The 25,871-nt window shown below is 36.8% G+C and overlaps 1 protein-coding gene across 12 annotated transcripts in view; it reads right to left on the reverse strand.

Moving 5' to 3' along the window:
• The window catches only part of LOC129246049 (cell adhesion molecule Dscam2), a 244,335-nt gene that overhangs the window by 125,381 nt on the left and 93,083 nt on the right, over positions 1-25,871 (reverse strand). For 10 of the 12 annotated variants that reach the window (XM_054884562.1, XM_054884564.1, XM_054884569.1 and 7 more), the window contains 2 exons: positions 17,748-17,909; positions 2,699-2,848 (listed from right to left, as the gene is read on the reverse strand). In XM_054884562.1, coding sequence (XP_054740537.1) covers positions 2,699-2,848; positions 17,748-17,909 — 312 coding nt within the window. Of the gene's footprint in view, positions 1-2,698; positions 2,849-10,739; positions 10,899-17,747; positions 17,910-19,252; positions 19,415-25,871 lie in introns of all 12 variants that reach the window. The other 2 variants (XM_054884561.1, XM_054884559.1) reach the window with 2 other exon arrangements.

Below are 25,871 nucleotides of genomic sequence, written 5' to 3' on the forward strand. Positions count from 1 at the left end.
TCTTGCAGAATCGGTATTCACACCATTGGGTGCAGTCAAGAGTACAATTTCCCAAAAATACCTCCGAATCGCGGATTGTAGATGGAAAGACCAGACGAAATGCAAAATCAGCAGAACGGCCTACCTACAACCTTAAGCAATCGTTGACATTAATAAGCATGAAACGACGGGACGCCTGGAGACTAACGGCAATCATAACAGGCTTTTGGTCTATCGGAGAAAAACCAGCCAAAATGGGTATCCCGCACAATACATACTGTCACAGTTGTAAACAACCGGAGAAAAAGGAAACAATCTTCCATTTCCTCTGTGAATGCCCTGCCCTATGGAAGAACAGAATGCTAGCCCTGGGTTAACCGCTGCTCGAGAGTCTCGAACAACTGTCTGGCTTAGACATCAACAACCTAATAAGGTTCGTAAACCGCACAGACTGGATATATGTAGTCATGCTGTAAATAACCGTTTAACAAGTTGGTAACGAGGGTGTGGCAACAAAATGGTGCGGAAGCGCTAGTTGGATTCTGGAAGAATCACCACTTTAACCAACCAACCAACGAATTGAAACCTTCTTAACCTTGTTCGTCAGAAGTGTTTTATAATAAATTACTTCATTCCCATGGAACTGCCGACCGCTGTGCAAGTATCATATTTAATGATAATCAATTCAAAGAACCATAAAAGTTTTTGATAAATTATGTTTTTTACATATTGGCATTTGTAGATTTCATTTGCCACCAGTCATCATCCATAACGCCAATGTTAAAATCGTGTTATGTGCTAAGATTTTTTGCACATGGCAGTTACCAACAAACTGTGGGGAATGAATTTCAATTGAGTCTTGCTCAACCCATTGCTTATTTTAAAGGAGGGTAGTATCCCATTTTGGAAAGCGAAATTTGCAGTGCTTGTCCAGAGAAATTACTGAAGAAGAGAAGCACAAGCAAGGAGCAAATATTTATCCAGTATATTTATGTATACTTTTTATATACATACATACGATTAAAGTGTACTTACATCCTTTCCATTTTTTCAATAGAATAAGCAGTAGCCAAATTTTGATAGTAATGGCGAAGTGAATTTAGGTTTTTCGCCAATGGCAATACAAAAAATCTATTTTCGACACTCGTTCGCCATTTCGTGGCGAATTCGCTGGAGATTCATCTCACAATTCAAGGCTGCTAAATTCGCCTATATTTTCATTCGCTTTGCAGGTGACAATACCAGCCAAAATGGCGCTAATGTTTTTTTTTTTTGTCTTTTTACTTCTAGACTAGATATTTAAATTTGAATTCCAGTTTTGGATCTGTGATTTATTTAATATTTAATTTTTAAGCAAATAGAAAATAGGTAGCTTCTCCACAATTGCTGACATGCCCTTAATTGCTATTAAGGGCAGGTTGATTAAGTTTCAGGTCGAACTTTTGTACATTCTCAAATTTTTACATTGCCGATTATTTTTTTAATTCCAAATTTCAATACTCGAACTACTTTAAATATTTTTTTTGGTCTAAGATAAAGGTGTAGTACTTATTTGCTGACCCTAAAAATAAAAATTATTTAAGCAGTAATATCCATCTTTTTGAACAATTTTGATTTGTGTAGTAGAGAACTGAATTTTTCATATCTTATTTCACAGTTAAAAATAATTTCTTTCACTGCCAATTAGACTCTTACAAATTATTAAAAGTGAAAACACTATTAAACATTTCATTTTCGTATTACTTCAACGCAAAGTGAATCTATTAGAGGTGTGGCGCGCTAGATTGCTTTTTTTTCATTCGCCGTGTGCATGCGGATATCAGCATGGCGAATCTATTGAGTGCAGTAACCAGCTGTTTTGCATTTTTTCTTTCCCCATGTCCATGAGGCTCAGAGTCAGCCCAGAATGAAACAAGGCGAATTCATTTTTACATTATTCATTTTAACATTTATTATTTATAATACATTCAAATTTATAATTTGCAAACCGAAATTTTGTAAAGCATTTAAATTCAAAAAGCTTTTTATAAATAAATAAATAGTTTGAAAACTGAAGTTCTGTAATGAGTTTATATTCAAAGGTCTTTATATACGATTTTAATCAAATAGTGAGAAAGTGTATATATATACATATATATATAATTGGCGCGTACACCCGTTTTGGGCGTTTGGCCGAGCTCCTCCTCCTATTTGTGGTGTTCGTCTTGATGTTGTTCCACAAATGGAGGGACCTACAGTTTCAAGCCGACTCCGAACGCCAGATATTTTTATGAGGAGCTTTTTCATGGCAGAAATACACTCGGAGGCTTGCCATTGCCTGCCGAAGGGCGACCGCTAGAAAAATGTTTTTATTAATTTTGGTTTCAGTCGAGATTCGAACCAACGTTCTCTCTGTGAATTCCGAATGGTAATCACGCACCAACCCGTTCGGCTACGGCGGCCGATTTTAAATAAATAAATCATTTCTTTTCTCTCCACTTTGACGTGACATTCTTATGTACAAAATGTTGTTGCTGGCTTGGTGCCACCACCTCTAATGAATCCGCCTTGCCTCGACGAATTTTCATGATTTCAATTTCTTTCAAATTCCTCTTTAAATTTTTTCATAATAGTACTTTTTTCAAATTTCAAAATTTTTAACTGTGCAATATTATTCTTCAATAAAAGAAAAATCGATATAAATTTATTACTAGAAATACACTTAAATCTTACAACTTACCTGTAATCACCAAACGTCCTTTAGTCGCGCTCAGTCGTGTTTCGCCAGTCAGACGATGCTTGGTGCGGCACTGGTAACTCTTATAGCCATCCTCAGGTCCAACTTCACGAATATGCAGCTCACCAGAAGGCAAAACCAAGTATTTGCCATCTAATTTGGGATATGCGGCGTGTTGCGTAAGGAGATTGGAAAAATTAAAAATAAAAAAAATGTTAGTATGTAATTCAAAAACTTTGCATTATATAAAAACTAGCAACACACACATACATAGGTACGAATATGTACATTAACTACACTATAAATACTGAGATGAGTGTTTTGTTTTGAATTTCCAAATTTGCTGCCGAATTAGCTTTTTATGCATATTTTTTGTTCGTTTTAAATATTTACAATGCTTTATTCTTTTTCCTAATTTTTTTTATTATATCAAGTATTTTTTCGTCGCTTATTTCTCTATTTATAGTGTAGTTTATTAATTTAGCTACATAACAGGCATGCATTTCATGTTAGTATTTCATTGAAAAACTGTTGTGCATTTGAGAGTATATTTTTTTCGAGTTTTCATTTAAGGGGACCCCCGGTAGTCTAGAAATTTCAAAAAATCGATTTTTTTGGTTTTTCGATATTTTGAAAGTATAGTATCTTATGAATATACTGTGAAATTTTCATGCGCAAATTCTCAATATTATAGCTTCTACAGTCCATTAACTAAGTAGAGAGCGGTTCGCTCGCTCCTGCACCTCAAACTTTAAACTCATGGATCTCAAAACGACTTTTTTTCGGACTGGTGTTGTAAACAAAAAACAAAAAAAGATGAACGACTATCCCCCGTACTATAATCATATTAATATTTCAATTATTTCGCATTTGCTTAATTCAAAAACTTAGAGTGTCAAATTCAAACCCGCGCCATTTTATGACATTTTTTTTTTCTTTATTCTATGTAGTACGGGACATACATAGCTAAAGTCATACTGATTAATAATTTGTCTGGTTTTTGTATTTCAGATAAATAGAAGAGCCAAAATGGACAACACCGTCTGGGTCCAATTTTTCGGGAGCGTCAACTTCAGCGCCATTTTTTTATATTATTAAAATTAATTTTTTTTTTATTTAAATATAATTTTTAATTTTTTATTGTAAAAAAAATTCCTTAAAATACCATAAATTTTCGAGCTCTAGATCACCGGGACCCCTTAAAAGCGTTTTCAATATTCATGCGCAGTGTAGCAAATACGTGCAGGTTCATTGAATATTTTCTTGTTTTTTTTTTTTTGTTATTTTAAAACAAACTAAAAATTCCGCCTAAAAGTTTTAACTTTGTTTAAATTCAGATGCACCACAGTTCCTCAAAAACTTATATATAAATGTATGTATGTACATTTACTTATATTTATTATAGCAGTCAAGCATTTACTAACATATAATATTTTTTACTTTGAACAATTTATTTCTAAACTTATTAATAGTTTCAAATCTTGGTTCCTCATTACTTATTGGCCCGTAGTTACAAATGCAAATAAAAACCAAACTTTATCTTAAAATATGGATTAGAATGGATTTTAGTCTACAATAGGCATGACGCAATCAGTTAAAAAAAGGCTGTGCAGATTTACGAGGTGTGTTCAAAAAGTATCACGAATTTCGATTTCTTTGTGGCGACATGTTGGTACTCATGTCTCTCACTCATGCCGACGAGTTCGGCCATTTGGAATGTTCAGTTAATTGTTGACAGCTGCTTTGCTTGCACGTGTTTCGGCTCGTCTTCAATTTTTACCTATTCAAAAAGACGGATCAAGGAACCTATATCAAATTTTGTGTGAAAAACGAAATTAAGTGCGCGGATGCATTCCGAATGTTGACTGTGTCATACGGAGAAGCTACTTTAGACCAAAACAACGTTTATCGATAGCACAAAATGTTCTCAGAAGGCCGAGAAGTTGTGAACGACAAAAAGCGTGCCGGACGCCCGAGCACTTCAACAACAGACGAAAAAATGTATGAAGTGAAGAAAATGGTATTGGCCAATCGTCCAATCACCGTTAGAGAAGTTGCTGAGGACCTAGACATATCGATTGGCTCATGTCATTCGATTTTTTCAATGAGTTGGGCATGAGACGGGTCGCCGCAAAATTCGTACCAAAACTGCTCAATTTCGACCAAAAGCAGCATCGCATGAACATTGCATCTGTCCGCGACAACCCAAATTTGCTCCAGAGGGTCATAACTGGTGACGAATCGTGGGTTTATGGTTATGACGTGGAAACCAAAGATCAACCATCTCAATGGAAGCTGCCGCATGAACCAAGACCGAAAAAGCGCGCCAAGTTCGGTCGAATGTAAAAGGTTTGCCTTACCGTTTTCTTCAATTGCAGGGGCGTTGTGCATTATGAGTTCTTGCCACAGGGTAAAACGGTCAATAAGGAATATTACCTGCAAGTTATGCGTAATTTGCGCGAAGCAATCCGCCAGAAACGCCCGGATTTGTGGAAGAACTAAAATTGGCTCTTGCATCACGATAACGCCCCTGCTCACACATCGTTGCTTGTTCGCGACTTTGTGGCCAAAAACAACACACTTATGATGCCACAGCCACCGTAGACTTTTTCTTGTTCCCGTAACTGAAGAGGCCCATGAAAGGACGACGCTACGGTTGACGAGATTAAGATGGCATCGAAGGAGGAGCTGAACAAGATAAAAAAAATGATTTTTTGAAGTGTTTCGAAGCTTGGAAAACACGTTAGCACAAGTGCATAATATCTCATGGGGATTACTTTGAAGAAATTTTTTGAGCGATATTTTTTGAGCACACCTCATATATTCGGTTCACATATAACTAGATTATCTACTTTTGCCAGCTTAACTCATAATCCGTAATTAAAACGCGGGATTACCTATACAAAATTTCTTTCCCGAGATCCGAGATTATAAAGCATTTTAGGTTTAAAAAGTTACTTTTTTTTCTATAAAGATACTTTTTCCGTACAACTCTGTGTTTTTTATGTTATCGGTAATTATTGTTACGAATGTAAGGAGAAATGTTAAAGTAAAAACTAAATAAAAACCGGCAAAGAAAATAGGTTTGTAGACATAATTCGAATAAAATTTTTATTAGATATTATGCATTCATATTACAAAAAAAAGCGTGTGTCCATAGACGCTCTGGCCTTCTTTATATATATATAATTGGCGCGTACACCCTTTTTGGGAGTTTGGCCGAGCTCCTCCTCCTATTTGTGGTGTACGTCTTGATGTTGTTCCACAAATGCAAGGACCTACAGTTTCCAGCCGACTCCGAACGGCAGATATTTTTATGAGGAGCTTTTTATGGCAGAAATACACTCGGAGGTTTGCCATTGTCTGCCTTTTATTGCTTATTATAAAATGTATTATGAAATTTCGCATGCGTTTTGCTGCCACAATTTTTTGCAAACCTCAGTAAACGCCGTTTACGGATTTCCGCCAACTGTCTATTACTAGCATCAAATCGCGCAATTAAATTAGATATTCCTTCTGCTTTAGCTATTATTATTCTCATTCCTCCTAATTAAATAAACCAAAAACACTAACATATTCCAGCAAACTAATTTCTATGAAGAGAAACCTTTCAAAGCAGTCTTGGCAGCTGATTGTCAATTTTGCAGCTAATCTGCTATATGTGAACGGGTAGATAAATTTTTGTGGATTTATTGCTAAACACTGCATATATGAACGTACTTCTATCCATTTAAGTTGAAAAAATTAACTAAGCACTATAAACAAATATCAGCATTTTAAGACCCCCGACACACGGCTCGATCATCATCGGCGCGACATATTTTTTTAATGCAGCGACGATGAAGATATGCTTACATATCCGTATACGCCGCGACTATCTTTCGTCAAAGTAAGAGTTGTCATCAATATGTCGAGCGATGAAGAGGAATTTATTTAAGTATATTATTTTCTCCATCGGAGAAGACGGTAAAAGAAAAAAGAAGCACTGGGTGCATCCGTATATTAGGAATATTTGAAACAGCATTTCATTTATTGCCACGAGGGAGTTACAAGAGAATGATTAAAAATTTCAGACATTTTACAGGATGTCTAAAAATGCTTATAAGGAGCTTGTGGAAACTGTGAAGCCGGCTATTCAAAAAAAATACGAACATACCCGAATGCATTAGTGCGTATGAAAGGATTTGATTACGTTGAGGCAAGTAGCATTCTTTTTGAAATTTTAATATGATAGACGGAGTAAAAGACGGTGAGGATTTCTAATCCTTCTTTCTCCGTAGAAAACGCAGTGTCGAAACTTTAACAAAAGTTGTCCCTCATCCCTTTAACTCCTCTATAGAATACTGGGGAAACTTTTTGTTTTTAACATTACTATCTATAGACAATTTTCCTTAATCCCATGTCATTTAGCACTTTATCGCATGCCGATGGGTCGTTCGCGACGCTTATTACTGCCATATAATGCCAACAGAAAATTAGAAAAAATGCATAAGGTATCTTCTAAGCTTTAACTAAACGCATCCAAGGAAACTTTTCCAAATTTTTTCATTTTAATAATATTTTATCACAAACAAATGGTATGAAACATGCACCGCGCAGTAGTTTCATAAAAAAATCATGATTTCTCGACACGAACGACCCATCGGCATGGGATTAGGGTTATTAGCATGAAAATCAAATTTTTGTAGATTATAAAATTTTTGATGAAAGTTCATAGAATCAATTTTTGATTGCAGACAAAAAACCTTAAAGACCTTGTAAAAAAGATTATTTTTTCATTCCAAAAACAAAAATCCTTTTGAATGCCAAATACATGAAAATCCCTGCTATATGATAGTCCTCATGCTGCGTGCTTGCTGCGACGAGTACGAATAGGTGACGACTCTTATGCGGTTCGCCATTTGAACACAAGAGTGCGACAGCGGAGCGCACCCTCGCATACATTTTGTCGCATATGCAACGCTGACGATACGAGCCGTGTACGAAGGGCCTAGTAATTTTACCCAGTCCCAGCTGATTCTATTTGCATATACACATGCTTGAAAAATTATACGTACACAATGAAATGAAAGCAACATATTAAGAAATTACATTTATGAGAAATGTTTAGTCAGTAATTTTTCTACAATTTCTATACATTTTTTCCACAAGTACATCTTTAAAAATTAAATTTCACAAAATCTCCAAACTCTGTTTTAATTATTAAAATCTAATTTTAGCTGCTTTATAACTACGGGTGATTCAACTTTGACGATGGCCGGAAACAGAGTTAACGATCCCTTCGCCGGTGACTGTCAACTTTTAATTACATTCTCACATAACCACGTAATGAGCCTTTGATTATAATGAACATATAAAAATTTATGTATTTCACATTCACTTAACGGCTATTTAGCTAGCTCAGGGTTGCCCAGTTAAGGGAGTATTCTGGTCTAGAAATTTGAAAAAAATTGATTCTTTTTTACATATTTTCAAAGACCTTCAAAAATATGCCCTTCAACGGATTTTTCAAAATTCGAATTATTTTCGGAGATATATATATACTTTATACTTCTATACTATATACCTGGAAAAATATTGCCGATTAGTCCAGAGTGAGTAGTAAATATTATGATCTAAGTAATTCTATTGGAATTGTTGCTCAAACTTCAAACGCGATTTTCTCAAAACTACTTTTTTTGAGATGGTCGTCATGATATCTCAAGTTCTACTTGACCGATCGCTTTGAAGTTTGATAAGAATTTTTTATTTTACATCTATCTATCGCGTCTGCCTCGGATTTTGAAAAAAATTTTGTTTGAAGTTTGAAGTATTTTAAAAAAACTTGAAAAGGAAATAAAAAGAGGGTAAAAAAAACTTTTTTTTTTTTAATTAAGTTGACGCCATTTTGTGATTTTTTTCTTTGATTTGACGTAATCCGATAGCGACGTCCTAACTAATGAAGAATTTTTTTAATTAGTTTGTTTTAGATCACTACAAGGGTTGGAATCATGTCAACCATGGAGCAACGTTTTTTATGTAGCCCCCACTCCGCCGGCCAGTAATTCCTCGATTTTTTTATTTTTATATTTTTTTTATACTTTTCCAATATTAATGAAAGCCATAAAAAATGGAAATGTTTTTCGTTTTTTTTTATCTTAGTTTTAAAAATACCTAAAATTAAGCCGTCTAGACCAGAATACCCGCTTAATTAGTTTCAGTACTTCCTCTGGATCGCTGTGGAAGTCTGGTATCCAGGTTCTGGATCTTGGCCGGTTGGGGATATTTTCTCGGAGAATCACATAGAGGTGGGCACCCGGCCAAGGCTACCCTAAACGACTTATTGTCAAGGTGTTTACGTCCACCGATCGTTGCTCAGCGCACGTTATTAATTTTACGCGTGCTTCGAACCAACCCGCATTCGAGCAACTGGGTGGAGGTCCTGAATTTTCTTTCGTATATCTCTGCATACTTTGTTTATCAGGTTCCAGTTTGCGTGCAGTGTCGTACTGTCATGGGAACTGCGATCAATCACCGCTCTTATGCAGCTTTTTTCCGCAAACGAGTTCTTTATCGTGATGTTAGTCGCCTGAGTGGTGGACACCTTTGTTCTTTTGGCTTCAGCCAATGTCCCTTCACGCGATGCTTTGCGCTTGCCTTGCGCAAAATCCATTTAGCAGCTAACCTAACCTAAACTATGGCATTAAGAATTGAACTCTATTTTTTCACTACCCGTCAATAACGGTCAGATATGACACAAAATCGATTAATTCGATTAGAATATAAGCGCCATCGAACTAAGGATGCGCAGCCAAGGAAAACACAATGCATAAAGTAGTCCACACACTGAGGTGCTTTCACGCTTTAAGGTTAATTTTAACATTTTAATTCAAATTTTTTTACTTTCTTCCATTTTGTGTTGAAATAGAATTGTTCAAAGTAAGGAGCTAAAGCATACGTACTGTTAATACAAAAAAACCTCAACATGCAATGAAGCGGTCAACAAAAATGCCAATAATGTACATTCATTCACCTGTATATTTGATATTTTATATGCCAAAAGTATATATACATTTTCTTTTTACAGTTCCTTACATAATTTTTGTTAAAAACTATATTTTAGTGATTATTTTGATTTATTGTTATTAGCATTTTTGTTACAAATATTTACATCATAATTACACAATCTACAAAACTGTACTACATGAAGGGGGATTTTCATGGGTACGGCAGGCTGGATGGGCCCATGGAGTGTGTGGATGACAAGGGGAGGTTTGAGGAAATGGATAGGAATGAAACAAATAAGATATAACAAAAAATAAAAGAAAAGTGAAACAGTGAAACGGAAAATCAGACAAAGAGGTTTCATGATAATTTGAAATTTGAAAAATGAAATAAGAATAAGCAGATAAAGTAAGAAAAAAAGCAGATGGAAAGCGCGAAGTACCTAATAACCCTACACGACCTCTTGCGAAAAGTTAAAGCAGCGCCAGGCTAATAGTGTGCGGGACAGAAAGTATGTTTTTATGGAAACGGGATAATATACAGCACATTTTAATAATTTAAACAAAAACAAATTACGCATGTTTATCAACTATTTATTTTGCTAAAAGGTACAGGGTAATTTACCGCTATCAAAGTGTCCGACGCCATCGTTATTGGTGAATATTTCGCGTTCCTCATCTTCCACCCATGACGCGACCGATATGAAATCCGCCACAAAACTGGGTATGTGACATTTGAGTATGGCGCTGTTACCGCGCAGAACGGCCTCGTCCATAACATTTACCGTATAGGATTGTGGAACGACTATGAATGGGCGAGCATGTGAAGCGGAAAAGAAATAGAGGAGAAGAGTGAAAGAAGCAATGAGGAGCATTAGCACAAATGGCGTTAGAATCGAAATCATTAAAAGTATTAAATTAAAAACAAACGAAAAATTTATGTTGCATGTTAATTTTGGGACATTTTTGATGGCAGCTGGAAAATCCCCCTAGAACTACATTTAAAAATATGAAAAAAGTACTAAAAAAAATTATTTCGAAAGTCTGCTTATCTGTACTACCGGCACTGTTTTTTGTATAAATGCCACCCTCAGTATCGACCCAATCGACAATATCTATGTGATCGGCAACAAAAGATGGCGTTTGACATTTGAAAATAGCGGCATTGCCTTTAATAACGTATTCGTCGTAAACTTGCGATTCAAAGAATTGTTTGACAACTGTAAAGGAAATGGAACGGAAAGCGAGTTAGGAGTGAGCGAAGTAGGCATGAAAAATATATGTAAAATAAAATGCAAAGTTGCACCAATGGCGGGAAATTTTAGGTCCAAGGAACACAGAACCCTAGAGTTATTAATTCTAGAAAATATTTTCATGAAACGAGCTCAATGGGCTTTTTAACACTTAAAAAATATTGTAGCTTAATTTTTTTTTAATTTAAAATATACGAAATTTTACCCATCACTTCATCCCTTTTTGCGCGCATAAATTCTACGCCCTCATCATCCACCCACGATTCTACATTTATGAAATCCGCCACGAAAGAGGGCACCAGACACTTGAGTGTTGCGGAGTTGCCACGCAAAACAAATTCATCAATCACGCGAGTTTGATAAAATTGATGTACCACTAAATGAAAACGAAACACAATAGGGTGTAATGGAAATTTCAAAGTAAATTAATGCTAATGGAAGTGAAATAGGATGTTTTAAGAAACACATCAGCGCATGCGTAGAGTTCATGAAAAAAAAAATTTTTTTTTTAACTATCAGCTATACCAATCTCTTTATCAGCGTCTGGATAGTAATTTCTGCCTTCCGAGTCTAGCCACAGATCGACAAAAACAAAGTCTGCCACATAAGAAGGAATTTCACACTTCATTACCACCGAATTGCCACGTATGACATATTCATTATCGGCTTCGGACTCATAACTCTGTATGACAACTGCGTGAGAAGTGAATGAGTGAGAAAATAGAAAGAGGACATAAAATGAATAACATATGGAAAAGTAAAATAAAAATGTCTTAAAAAATGGGAATGAAGGGAAAGGTGGTGTTGCTTGGGAAATGGGGAGCTAAAGAACTTGCGCACATTACACGCGCAACTAAGCGGAAAATTTTGACATTCACGCAAATACCATAAGCTTGCGAAGAGTTGCTGCGCCACAATTCGACACCCTCCTCATCGACCCAAGCTTCGACCTGCACAAAATCAGCTACGAACGAGGGTATTTTGCATTTCACCACCGCTGCATTGCCTTTGATCACATACTCATTCTCCGCTTCGGTTATATAAAACTGGGAGACAACTGTCAAAACAAAGGTAAGAGATTTTGAAACAAAAACTATGCAAAATAATATTAAATGGAAATAAGAGACATTTGCTAAGTAGGAGGGGAATTTGTGGGAAGTGGACAATTGCTGAAATTTCGACTATAAAACCACTTGCGAAAATCGCTAAATGACTAAATGATTCGAACCGTAATTGTCAGAGAACTTCAACACATTGCCATCCTCATCTATCCACGCTTCAACGCGCACAAAATCGGCGACAAACGATGGAATGGAACACTTAAGCACAGCGGCATTGCCTTTAATTACATACTCAGTCATAATTTCCGCCTCATAGAATTGATTAACAACTACAAGAGATTAGCAAAAGAAGCGTAAGTGCGTAGAACATAAAATAGAATAATAAAACAGGGATGATTTTTAAATTCAAAAAGTATTTATAATAAAATCGGGGATCACAAGGAAGCTACTTAAGTCAATAAGTAATTTTGTGCCGCTAGTAATTGTTGTAAAAGCGCTTATGCCAACCATAATTGTCGCTGTGCCGCAAAACATTGCCCTCCTCATCGATCCACGATTCAACGCGCACGAAATCCGCCACAAACGATGGAATGGAACACTTCAGTACCGCCGAATTACCCTTAATCACATATTCCATTAGAATATCGGCGCCATAATATTGATTGACAACTAAAAGTGAGTTTGTGTATGTGGAGAAATTAATTCAAAGTTTGCAAAAATAGAGCACAAAGAAAGAAAAGTTTAAGAGACGTAATAGTATTGCAAGGAACGTTCGGGAAACGGAATGTACCGAATTAAATGCGCGCCACCAAAAAACCAAGTATGCATTGCTTAAACTCATATATTTTGTTTTTTAATGCTAATTTGTACCAAAACTATCGGTGGGTAGAAATTCTGCGCCCTCACTGGACAGCCAAGCTTCCACTTTGACAAAATCAGCAACAAAGCTGGGAATGGTGCATTTCAAAACCGCTGTATTGCCTTTTATGACATACTCGGAAACAACCTCAGCCTCATAGTATTGATTGACGACTGAAAATTAGCGAAATTAAATGCGGAAAGTAAAATAGAGAGTTAAGAAATTTATAAAAGGATGTGTAAATAATGAAAATATTGATTGTACGCATGTGTGGATTGGGAAGTAATGTACACAATAAAGTAAAAAAATGCAAGTAAACACTAATTCCATTTTCCAAAGAAATTTTCTGGTTTTCTTGTAATTTCACACTACCGGTGCCCTGTTGCTCATCCAACGTTGCATACAACTCGCCACTTTCGTCCTGCCACGAGATAACCTGCACGAAATCCGCCACAAACGAGGGTATGGAACACTTAAGCACCGCAGCATTGCCACGTATTACATATTCATTATTCACTTCGGATTCGTAGAATTGTTGCACAACTATATTAAAATGGGGAAGAAGAAGAAGCAAAGAAATGCGCGACGATGAATGGAAATTCTCGGCTCGTAGAAGCCTGTAACGGCTAAATTCTGTATGAATGAAAATGCAGCTCAATGGGAGCCAATGTTTAATTATATAAAGCAACATGCCGCAACATTTACTCCAATGTTGTTACCACTTTTGCGCCATGTTTAAGCGAATTAAAGTGCTAAAAGACACGAAGCACGCAGAGTGTGGGAAAATACAGCGCGGCGTGTGAGCGTCTGATAGGCGCGTAAGCTGCTGCCACCAAGTCTTTTGACTTTTCACATGTAACGTGTTTAATTGAAATGAAAATCACGGTAATCGCTTACCGTGAAATTCGCACGCTTGCCCAAAGAATTCTAATGATTCTAAACATCTTTCATGCGCGATGTCTTATCCTATCCACAGTAATTCTGAATGCTAATGCTCGCGTGTGGCTACCCCAACTCAATTATGAATTAAATATTTATAAATGCCTGTTTAGAAAAAGAATAAACATGAACAGAATTGAGAAGAATTATGTAACGCCTTTTAGCTTCTCAGGCAGAATGTGGAAGTAAAATGAGATAGTCACTGCATATTTCAAAGTAAAGAGTCTTAAAATGATGAAGGTAAATGACTGATTAAATATAATTAATTAAGTGTAAGTGTGGAAACATGTGGAGAGAGAAAACAAATTGAGAATGAAAAGAGCCCAATGGTTTAATGAAATTAACCCTCCGTAGGGCACTCGAATCTGGCCAAACTGACTTTTTCGACTTTGGATGTGAATTTAACATATTACTATTATAGCTAACGACTAGAGCATCCAGGTAGTTTCCGAAACTTTGATTTTCTATCGATTTGTGGATATAATTATACAAAAATGATCATCGAACAGAAGGAAAAAGGCCAGAAACAGATGCCCAACTGCAGGTTTTGAAAAAGGTGTCCAACGGAAGGTTAAGCATAATAGGAGTATTCAGATCAAGCTTGGAAAAGTTACAATTCGGTATTCGGTAATACTTTCCAAGCACTTTATTTTTGTAAAATTTTCTGAATATCGAATAAAAAAATGCAGGGGCGAGTGAGTAATACTTTCCAATTATTTTGATTTTCTAAAAGTTAACAAATGCCAAATCAACTAATATCGGGTTACCAACGTGAAAAGCCTAAGAAGGCAGCAAAGCAACCCGGCAACGCGCAAGGCGAATCTATTCTAGGAGTGGTTGCAGTAGGCCAGCTGGTTTGTTTTTTTCGCCGCGTACATTCGGATGTCAGCACATAATTAAGTTGTGAAATTTATAATTTGAAAATTGAAATTTTGTACTCAATTTAAATTCAACAGATATTTTATAAATAAATATAATAATAAACGAGAAAGTATGCAATTTGTTTTAAATAAATAAATCACTTCTTTGCTTTCTACTTTGACGTGACATTCCAATGTACAAAATGTGATTCTTGGCCTAGGGCCCCCACCTTTGATTAATTCGCCTTAGTAACGCGTAAATTGTTTTGGGTTGATATTTATTTTATCTACTTGTTTGTCCTTTGAAATTCATTTTCCTTGAGTTGTTTAAATTATTAAGTGTAAAATTTCGTTAAAAACGTACACATTTGGTAAAAAGTAATTAAATCTTTGTCTAAACCAGATTTATTGCATTACCGAAAAAGGGTGAAAAATAAATGCGTTCAGGCATAGAAAATTTACAGAGTTATCGAATACCGAATTACAATGTTGCAGAACTTGATCTGAAAACTTCTAATGCCCGTTTAGAAATCTTCGTCGAATGAAACATTTTAACCAAAGCTTCGAAAAATAACAGGGGAAATGAAAAAAATGGAATAAGTAGGAAGAAAATTGAAATGAAAGACTCCGCAGAAAAATAGCTGTAGGGAAACTATTAAACAATATTCAAAAAATTTAAAGTAAAAATGATTTAAGTGGTTAAAATAGCATAAATGGAATAACACAAGATGTAGGGAGAATATTTCGGAAATAGAAGTGAGCGAGCCAGTAAGGAAAAAGTGAAACGTAAGAGAAGCTTTAAATGGTAACCTGTAGGGGAATAATTAAAAATGAAAGGATTCCTTAAAGGGCAAAACATAATTAAACAATGAACATAAAACCGCAGTACAAGAAAAATAATTGAAATATGTTGTAAATAAGCAGCTCCATTGGGAACAGTAGGCAACTTACAAAACAAAACGTAAATTATTGGGACCGACGTTTTATTATGAAATTTTTTGCAGGGATCTTAAAGTTGGGCATAGCTTCGTTAATTTTGTACGCAGCGATACACATTTTTATTATTATTTTTTACATTGAATACCGAATTATCATTTTTGACTCCTGTGGAGTTGCAACTGAAGGGACTTCAATTCGAAATCTCTGGAAAAATCACCAAATAATTTAAAAAGAAAAAAACCGAAAATAAATATTTATTTATATTTAGTATTTAACTTTTTATTTATTTAAGGAAAAAATATCTAGAAAATTATTAAATAATTTTCGAAAGAAAACCTGAAAATCGATATTTAGTTAAAACATTTCATTTTTATTTATTCATAGAAAAATATTCTCTAGAAAAAAATCTTTAGAAAAATCTTCGAATAATTTTCTAGAAAAAACCCCGAAAATGAATGAATTATTTTTGTCTCATTTTTATTTATATAAAAAAATATTTTCTGGAAAATAATCTCTAGAAATAGTTTTCGAGAAAAAAGAACCGAAACCCAATATTTATTTATATCATATCATTTTTTTTTAATTATAGAAAAATATTCTCTAGAAAATAGTCTCTAGAAAAATCTTGATATAATTTTCCAAAAAACAAAAAAAAAAAATTAATTATTTATAACATTTCATTTTTATTTATATGTATATAGAAAAAAAAGCTGGAGAGAAATCTTGAAATTTTATAACATTTGAAAATTTATAACATCTCTTTTTTTTTTCTTATATGTAGAAAAATATTTTCGGTAATTATTGTACGATCAAAGTCAAGTATATGAAATTTCATATTTAATTACGACTGCTAATGCAATAAATTTGTGTAAAAGTTATTAATTTAACACTTTAACGCATTCTAATTCTGTGGCTGCTTAGCTGATAAAATTCACATACCATAATTGAAACTTGTAAGCAACTCCTAAGTCATATCCAATATTTATCGAATTAAGTAAATTAGAAATGAAGAAGTACAGTACAGTTTGTCTCACAAATCTTTTCATATGAAAATCTTTGAAGTAGTCAAAACCATAATTTGTACGCCATTTGTGAACAGAAGGAAATTATTTGCTTAAAGTGATTTAGAAAAAAGTAGTTAAAAAACAGATGTTATATTCGGCACTGTTTCGAAATTCTTTTATTTTTCAATTAAACGAAAGATTAAATGTACATACAAGACAATTTTTTTTGTTAATATTTGGTGTGACTAACTGCCATGGTGAAAAAATTTGATATGAAAGAATCAGCTGGTTGGCTGACGTAACTGGGGGCATGATAGCGTTTTGTTTACGAAAAAAGTTGAGATTGTGTTGGTGATATTCGAAACAAATCTACACAGCCTTTGCCCATATCACTTCGTTGTCGCCTGAATAACGACTGATTGGACGAGTGTGTGAATTCGAGTGAAATGAGCGAGCAAAATTCTGATGCCGAATACCCTATGACGTGGCAGTCGAAGTTACTCGCTCGATTTCATTTTTCACCATAGCTGAAGGCCAAACCTGGTAATCTATCACTCTTGACCACCCGCAGCACTATTGTCGATTGTAACCTCCTGGGTGGGTATTGATGAAATTAGTTTGTTTTTTAGGTCATATTCCTGGAGAATATTTTCCCATTCCTCTTTGATGTATTTTATCAAATTGTTTTGTGTGTAGGACACTTTTCGCACTTTCTTTTCCATATCCGGGCATAAATTTTTAAAGAGTTATGAGACAAACTGTATGTAATTTTGAAGAGAATGCACTATGCAGCAAAACTGCAACGGAATATAAACTGCTGATATTTACTATAAATTGATAGACCATTGAAAATTGGTTTCACTGTATTGTGTTGGAGTGCTCCTGCTTTGATGATTTTTTCGTTATTTGATATGGCTTAATATTTTTCGGATAATTTCTATGAAGATATTCAAAGCATTTCATTATCAATTATTTTGATTATTACATTCAAATTACCAAGCTTTATTATATTCACATTAACAAAACTGTGCCCAACTTTATTTAATCTTTTCTAAAACATAAAATAGTACGCATACTTTTAAACTAGTTTTGACAGCACAGTTCACGCTAAGCAGGCAAACATAACCTAAGATTCCAAACACTTTTGCACCAACCATATTCGGTGCCTGGTAAAAAGTCCTCATTTTGATCCGTATGCCACGACACAACACTGACAAAATCCGCAACAAAGGATGGTATTTCACATTTCAAAACAGCCGCATTGCCACGAATCACATAAGCTTTATTTACATCGGTGTCGTAATATTGGGCAACAACTGAAGATTGGTGAAAAATAATAGGAATAAATTTAGATAAAATACAGCAAAGCGTTTGAAACCAATTTTTTTTTTTCAAATTAAATAAATCTGTAAAAGAAGGAACTTCCCGTTGTCGCGTTAAAATTTAAGACAAAAAATGCTTTACATAAATTAAATATGGTTTTAAGGATGAAACAAAACAGCTGTCTTGTGATGTAGCAACAGCTGATTTGTGGTGTAGACGTGGTGAGAAAGTTGGTGATTGCAGTGAATATCGATGTGGTGTGTTGCGCCACATTTGTAGTGCCGATGCTTGAGTGTAGTTTGAAAAGTAAATTGAAGTTTGCGAAATTTCGTGTTGCCTGTCAATTTACAGTGAGTGTTCGAAAACGTCGCTTATAAATGTAAAGTTGTGTTAATGATATATCTTTTACGTCAGCAACGTTTTGTGAACTGTTAAAGTTATTGGTGTTAATTAATTTCTTTCAAGTGGAAGTTAGGCCAATTAAGAACGTTTGTGAATTGTGTGTGTAAAAGTGTTTTTTTTTTTTTATTTTTGTTTTTTGTGTGTCCATATTTTCATATAGGCACATATTTGTGTACTTTACAGGATTATTGGGTAATTTTATACGCTCTTTACAATAAGGTTGTTGTTTTTTTTATTTTTTACAAAATTAATAATTGTGAGAATAGACAGTTTTCTAAGTTAAATTGCAATATTTATTAGGACGTTAGACAATTAAATACGTAGCTAGGCTTGAATGGGAAACACACCATACTCCGTGCCCGGAAAGAAACTCTCTTCTTGATCAGTGTGCCAGGATATGACGCTAACAAAATCGGCCACAAATGATGGTATGTCACACTTCAAAATGGCCGAATTGCCGCGTATGACAAATGCCTTGTGGATATCCTCTTCATAGTGTTGAGAAACGACTGCAACGATGTTAAGGTGTTGGCAAAGGAAATGAAACGATGAAATAAATGCAGTGTAAAGTCGGGGAAATAGAAGTATGAAAGTGTGAAAAGTGAAATAAATAATGCAACAATTCAAAAAAAATGATGCTTAGGCAATTAGGTAAGCAGTAGAATGTTATGAGACGATTTATGATGAAAGAAAAGGAATAAATGAAAACAAAAAACCAAATTACGAAGGACGGGAAATGTATTTTGTAACGCACGGTCTTTGCAGCAATCAACAGCCGCACGCAATCAAGAACAAACATTTCAAGAACATTACTACCTTGCGTGCGATTAGTGGAATCTAAGATAACAATAAAAACCGGGCGGGGTAGGGATGCTTAGACCAGATTTCGTAAAACTATCAAATTTCTGGAGTATCAATTATAGCATTTCCGCACCATATTCAGTTCCGGGAAAGTAATTTTCATCGCTATCCGTATGCCAGGAAACGACCTCCACGAAATCCGCTACAAATGAAGGTATGAGGCATTTGATAACCGCCGCGTTGCCACGTATCACGTGTTCTTTGTTGACATCCGCTTCATAGTATTGCGCGACCACTAAAATATGGTGTTGGAGAATTATTGTTGTAATTTTAAGATGCGAAACGCTACTATTTTTTAATCGGGTACGCAGTTGGTGGTGTGATTTGACATTTCGTTTGTGGCTACTCTTTGAAACTGATATTTAACAGGAAACAGTGCGGGTATAACCGGAAAACTAGTTTAACTTAGGCACAGAGTGTAGAAAAGTACCATCGATAACTGTTCCGAAAAGTTGATTTCATAAGCCGCCAGTTTTAAGTTACGCTGAAGTTGGATCGCTTATTTTGTCAAACTTCTGGGATATTAAAAGAGCTCGAAAAAACTTCATTTTTTTCAGTCATATTTCCCACGCAGAGGCATGCGCTACTAACTACGTAATTTCAGATGTGCGTGTTTCCAGGCTCATGTGCTACCACTTTTAGCGGAAGTTAAGTATCTACCAGTGATACTTGACTCCAAACTCCATTGCAAGCTGCATGTTGAAAATGGGGTAAAGACGGCCAGCATAGCTTTCGACTCCTGCAAATCCATGTTCGGCAAAAAATGGGGACTCGTTCTCTGGATGTGCAAAGTAGTGGTTCAGCCAATTTTAACGTACGGATGCCTGGTTTTATGGAAAGCTCTATGGAAGGGCTATAAAATCACTAAACATCTTGGCCAATTGCAGCTAGAGGAGGAGCACATACGCCCATCGCACCCATCCCTATCCTGAGTTTAATGAGGGAACTGGGTCTGAATGAGGTACTGTGTTGAGTAGAGGGCACAAAAGACCATGAGGTCGAAGCGCAAACCTCTTATAGAATCCAATCTAATTTGATCACTAAACTGGACTCAAAGGACTGCTTGTAGAACTTGCCTCCCATCGACTTTCACGTTATTTCCATCGCTGCTCAAAGCGCAATCAGGTTAAAGAATGCATCTGGAGACAATCTCTCAAGGGACAAGGCACTATTTTGGGGCAGTTAACACCGTATTTCTTTGAACTTCGTACAGATCTCTCTCCCCACAAACTGGAGTTTGAAGGTCATGCCAGAGCACTCTTTCCATGCACACAGCATTGGAAGGAGGGGAAAATCCGTACCTCTATCTTGGCTCACGGCTCTAAGATGGAACTGAGAGTCGAAGCAGGGGGTTTCTCTAAATCAACCACCTTATTTATTACCTTAAAACTGCCGAATAGAACGCTTAGGGAATGCGGGAGCGAGAGAGAGATCAACATTTTTACCTATAGTCAAGCTGCGATCAAGGCTCTGACAATGAAATGGTGCAGATCCAAATTGGTCAACTACTGTAAGCAGGAAATCAAATCTCTTGGGTGTGCAGGTAAAATTTCTCTGATCTGAGTTTCAGGGGATAGGAAAATGAATTTGCTGATGAGCTTGCCAAGAAGGAGTCGACCGAATTGGACTCAGAGGTCTTCCAGCCGGTCATCGGCATTCTCCTGACTGTTTCAAAGGAGAATTGCGCAACTTAGATGGAGCTCCAGCACATATCAGACGGTCCTCCGTTTCTTCGTTTGTTATTTACAATACTTCTGGGGACTCCACGCTATTCAATTTCTAAACTTGTAGTTTACCGGTCTTTGGACGATCGGCACTCACGCAGAAAAGCTGGGTTTACCATTTAATCCCCATTGCAAAAGCTGTGGGAACCTTTCGGAGAAGGATACTATTGAGTATTTTCTGTAAATGCCCAGGCTGGGCAGCTAAACGATTAAAGTCACTGGGTGTTCGTTTCTTCGACAGCCTTTTGCAGTGCTTTAATCTAAATCAAATCAACCTTCTCCTTATATCAAGAGCTCTAGTTGGCTGTAGATATCTGCCCGTTGGAGGTCTCAAAATTTTACCAAAACGACGTTACTTGGGTAGTGCCAATCTGGTACTTCAACCATTTCACCACCCACCTACCTGTTCTATGCTGAGGTATATCAAAAGTTATCTTGTAACACTTCCAAGTTGAGCGAGTCGTTATATGCAGTGGAAGCATCGGAATATCCCCGATGCGTTAATCAAAAGCAAGTCTTCGATTACCTCAAGCGTCGAAGGGCTGTCACTTGCCAATGAAATGTTGAACATGAAAATCGGTCATATAATTGACGAATAAATGCCAAGTAGATATGACCTAAAGAGAAAATGCGATACATTTTTTTAGAAAACCCAAGACTTGTTGCTGCCTTGCCAAGTTTGTCGCCTTTCTTGATGACCGCTGGCCTAATGACGCCTTTAGAAATAATAAAACGCACTAATTTTATTATCCAAACGCATAAAGTTCAATTACCCTCACTAATTCAACAGTTTAAATGCATGTTTACACAGCTCTAGCTACCCTCTAATGCAGCCAGCGTCAAATAACATGCGTTGTCTTGGTTAAAATGCGCGTTAAATTACAATTACGGCAAAATTAACAACTTCGCTACACATTTCTACTTAGCTTGCTTTCTTTTTGCCAGTTCTCTTTTCGCCTGCCTGCTTTCATGTAATTAAATTAAAATCGTAATTTAGATAACATTGCAGGTGGGGTGGCGCGGCATCAACAGTTTGCACCACACCTCTTATGTGAGCTAGCGCTCGGATTTCTTCCGCATATTTAAGAATTACTTTCCATACTTAGCGTTAGCCAAGTAAGCTCGTCTCGTTTACTATGTGGCATGTTGAGATGTGCTGCATGTAGTTCACGTTGACGTGACATGCGGTGATTAGCCACTTTAGCTGCCAAACATTTCTTGCAGCACAACAACTTCACGTCGCTATTCGGCTTAATAAATATATCTGCTGCGCGCTTATGTGACACTTTGTCTAAGGAAATTTATCAACACTTAAATTATACTCAAGCTTGCCGCGCACCTTTGCGTGGTACTCAAAAAACGTGGAAATGACATGCAAAAACAGATCTAGGTAATTGTCGGAAAAGTGGTCAAAGAAAAGCGAAACGGAAGTGGCACACCGGCAGAGAAATATGGCAAGGCTAGTGGTGGCCCGTTACAGATTGTTAGACACAGCCAGCTGAGCTACACCTTAAACCACAATGCACGCCATAGTGATGTTTTTCTTTCGTCTTTTTTTTTTTTTTGATGAAGGTGTGTTTACCTCCTATTTAGAGCCTAAAAATGTGATAAATTGAATTAAACTTTTCCGTTTAATGACAAGAAGCAAAGTGCGTCTCTGCATGGGAATCCACGTCATGGTTGCTTGATGGTTCCATGCTATGCCATCTACTTATGCTAATTTTAGCAAGAAATTTAATTATATTATATTTATATATAATATAACTGTAGTTTAAACACGAAGCACAAAAAAAAAAATTGGGAGTGGAGAAAAACGTGAAATTCTTTTGACGTGTATGTCGAAATTAGACAATTAGCCGAGTAACCTTTATTGCGAAATAATTAGCTCTAATTAATTAAAATCTCATAAAAACTATACAAAATCTAAATATTAAGACAGCGCGCTTGTTAATGGTTTTAGACAGTTAGCACTTTTATTTATGAGGCTCATTACGATGTTGACATCATCGGTCATACCAAGCAGGATGTCGCCGCCGATTTTACGTCTATTGAAAATCAGTCCGCACGATTGGGTCTGACGGTAAACGAGGGCAAAACCAAGTATACGCTGTCGTTCTCCAGGAAATCGCGGCATCTTGAAATACAGATCGAAGTTAACTACTATAAATTCGATGTGGTCAACGACTTCATTTATTTTGGTCCCGCTATTACCAGCAAAAATGATGTCAGCCTTGAAATCAAGCGAAGGATAACACTTTCCAACAGGTGTTACTTTGGAATAGGAGCGCGATTGAGTAGTAAAGCCCTCTCTCGACAAACGAAAACAATACTCTACAAGACGCTCATCATCCCGGTGCTTTGGGTTCATCCCCCTCTCGACAGCCAATGTACACCTTCGCTTAGTCCAAGCGTAACATGGACAGGGGGCTACACTTGGAGACAAGGCCCGGTTTATTGTTCACGGATGGATCGAAGTTGGAAGGTTGGTGAAGAAGTTTCTCGCAAGGAGTTCCCCATCAGACTCAAATTCAGGTTACCGGACCACTGCAGTGTGTTCTAAGCAGAGGTAGCTGCAACCAAGGAAGCGGCTGATTGGCTACTCAAATGCGTACTAACAGTCAAAAAATATTTATTCCGACAGCCAAGCGGCAATGAGGGGTCGATGATAGTGCATTCAGACTGGTAAGGAAGTGCTTGGCTTTACTTTCGATTGCATCCGAATTCTTTGACATAATGCCCATCCAGGTTCTTGGTCACAGCGTCATTGCAGGAAACTGTGAAGCGAATAAGCTGACCAAACAAAGGACATGTGAGGTGATTTTCCCACGAAGCGAGAGGATTGGAATCCCCTTAACCACCTGCGGTCTGCTCCTGGAAAGATGGGCTTCGCGCCAACTCAGCGAGCGTTGGGCAAGTACACAAACTTGTAAGGTGGCGAAATCCTTCTAGGCACATGTGGATCGGTGGCGCTCGAGCGAGCTTCTGATGTTGACAAAATTTCAGCTCTCAAACTTCGTGGGTGTTCTCAAAGGACGCTATGCGCAAGGTCTCTACGTCGTAAGACTTTTAAGTACCTCGAGTTCTTTTTACGTCGGATGTATCGAGAATCAGGTGGAACCATCTCAGCACCTTCTCCTTAGCTGCATTGCTCATCTTCGCTCTTACTTCTTTGCTACGGCTGCTGATATAGTAGCCCTTGCCATTAAAAATCTGATGAACTCCATCAGCAGCATAAAGTGGTTGACGCAACCCCAGCACAGTCATCGTTCATACTAAACCCATCCTCCTAACTATTCCACTTCCACCTCTCTCCGCCTTCTCCTTTTGTCCCATCGGTCTTGCTCCACCTAACTTCCTTCACAATGGTGTCACAAAGGACAAATTCGTTTTCTTCGTCCAAGTGCACCCACTCCTTGGGCAACCAATTTAACCTAACCTAACCTGGTGCTTCTCTATGGCGCTGAAGCCTGAACAGCCGCTCTTGGAGTTTTTGAGAGGAAAGTACTTCACAATACTTCACAAGATATTTGGCCCTGCTCGCATAGATGACGGATACCGCATTTGAATGAAGCACGAGGTGCATGAGCTTTATGGAGATATTGGCATAGTCAAACGCGTCTCTCTGTAGCGACTAAGGTGACTGGGTCATGTAAGGAACTGCTCCGGCGAAAAAGGTGTTGGCGGTCGAAGGCGAAGAGAACGTCCTCGTGTCTGGTGGAAGCACCTAATAGAAGATGAGCCCGCTTCTCTTGGCTTAAGAAACTGGAAGAGATGTGAAAATAGAGTCATTATTCGACAGGCTGTAACTCGGTTTGTAATTTTGAAAACCGAAGGTGTCAGTTCGAGTTAATATGCCACATTGACGGTCACAATGGCTATAGATGCCATTGGCGATGTTTTCCTCCTTCTAAAAAACGGCTGTAACTCGGTAATGGGTTGCTACGGCTAATTAAATAAGTAAGTAATTTGAATGTGTGTTCGTGGAAGATGATTCTTTAACGTTAAAAGGGTAGACTTTTGAAAGCAGCTGAAGAGTCTAATCTGTCAGAAAAATAAAAAAATGTAGCCGTGCTGTTTTGCTAGTATGGCTAAAGCTTGCACAAGGCAGTCAAAGTACATATAATTTTTGTTTGTCAACTATTTCAAAAACATTTTCCTTTAAAATGCCAATTAATTTGCTTTACAATTGCATCACTGCATCACGAGCAACTTTCAATTGTTATGCAAAGTGGCAAACGCTACCAAATTTGCAACAAAAGTATTTGCTTCATAATTTTGAATACTTCTCTTTGTGCTAGGCGCAGACACTCATAGTGCATACAAACTCATATCAATGCTGATTTCGACACAAAAGAGGAAGTCCCCATTGTTAACTGTAAAAGGCTGCAGCAATGCGGAATATGGGGAAGAGTCGTTAGCGTTACATTCGCTTTTCCAATGACTTTGATGGTTTTACGCAAATGCAACGCTGCTGCTCATCACACAATAAAGTGTCAAGCCATTAATAAGGCGTTGCCAATTAAATACAGTTTCAATAATGGCGCAAGCAATGAGTAAGTGGAAGTAGACTAATGTTGGCGCATGAGTGAACGCATCATCATAAAGTGCATTTGTATGCGTGAGTAAATGATGCGTGTGTGAATGGTTCGTAATTTTGATAACCGGAAATGCAATTTAAAAACAATTAAAGCAATTGTTGGCATGTTGAACCACAAACGAAATGTCAACTCAGATGAGAAAATGTGAAAGGTCTTTACAACACTAATTAAATTAGTAGAAAATTGCAAAAAACAAAACCACAGAAGACAACTGCATGAAGCAAACCGTTGAGTTCAATAGACTAAGTTGTGAAAACAATCGAGTAATCGATTTCCAAATGACTCGATTAACGAAAAGAAACAGCTGAACAAGCGAAACAAACGGCCAGGAAAAATAATCAAAACCCACGTTGCGCATAACGCCAACGAT

Source organism: Anastrepha obliqua, chromosome 4 (genome assembly GCF_027943255.1).
Source record: "Anastrepha obliqua isolate idAnaObli1 chromosome 4, idAnaObli1_1.0, whole genome shotgun sequence".
Taxonomy (NCBI): Eukaryota; Metazoa; Arthropoda; class Insecta; order Diptera; family Tephritidae; genus Anastrepha; species Anastrepha obliqua.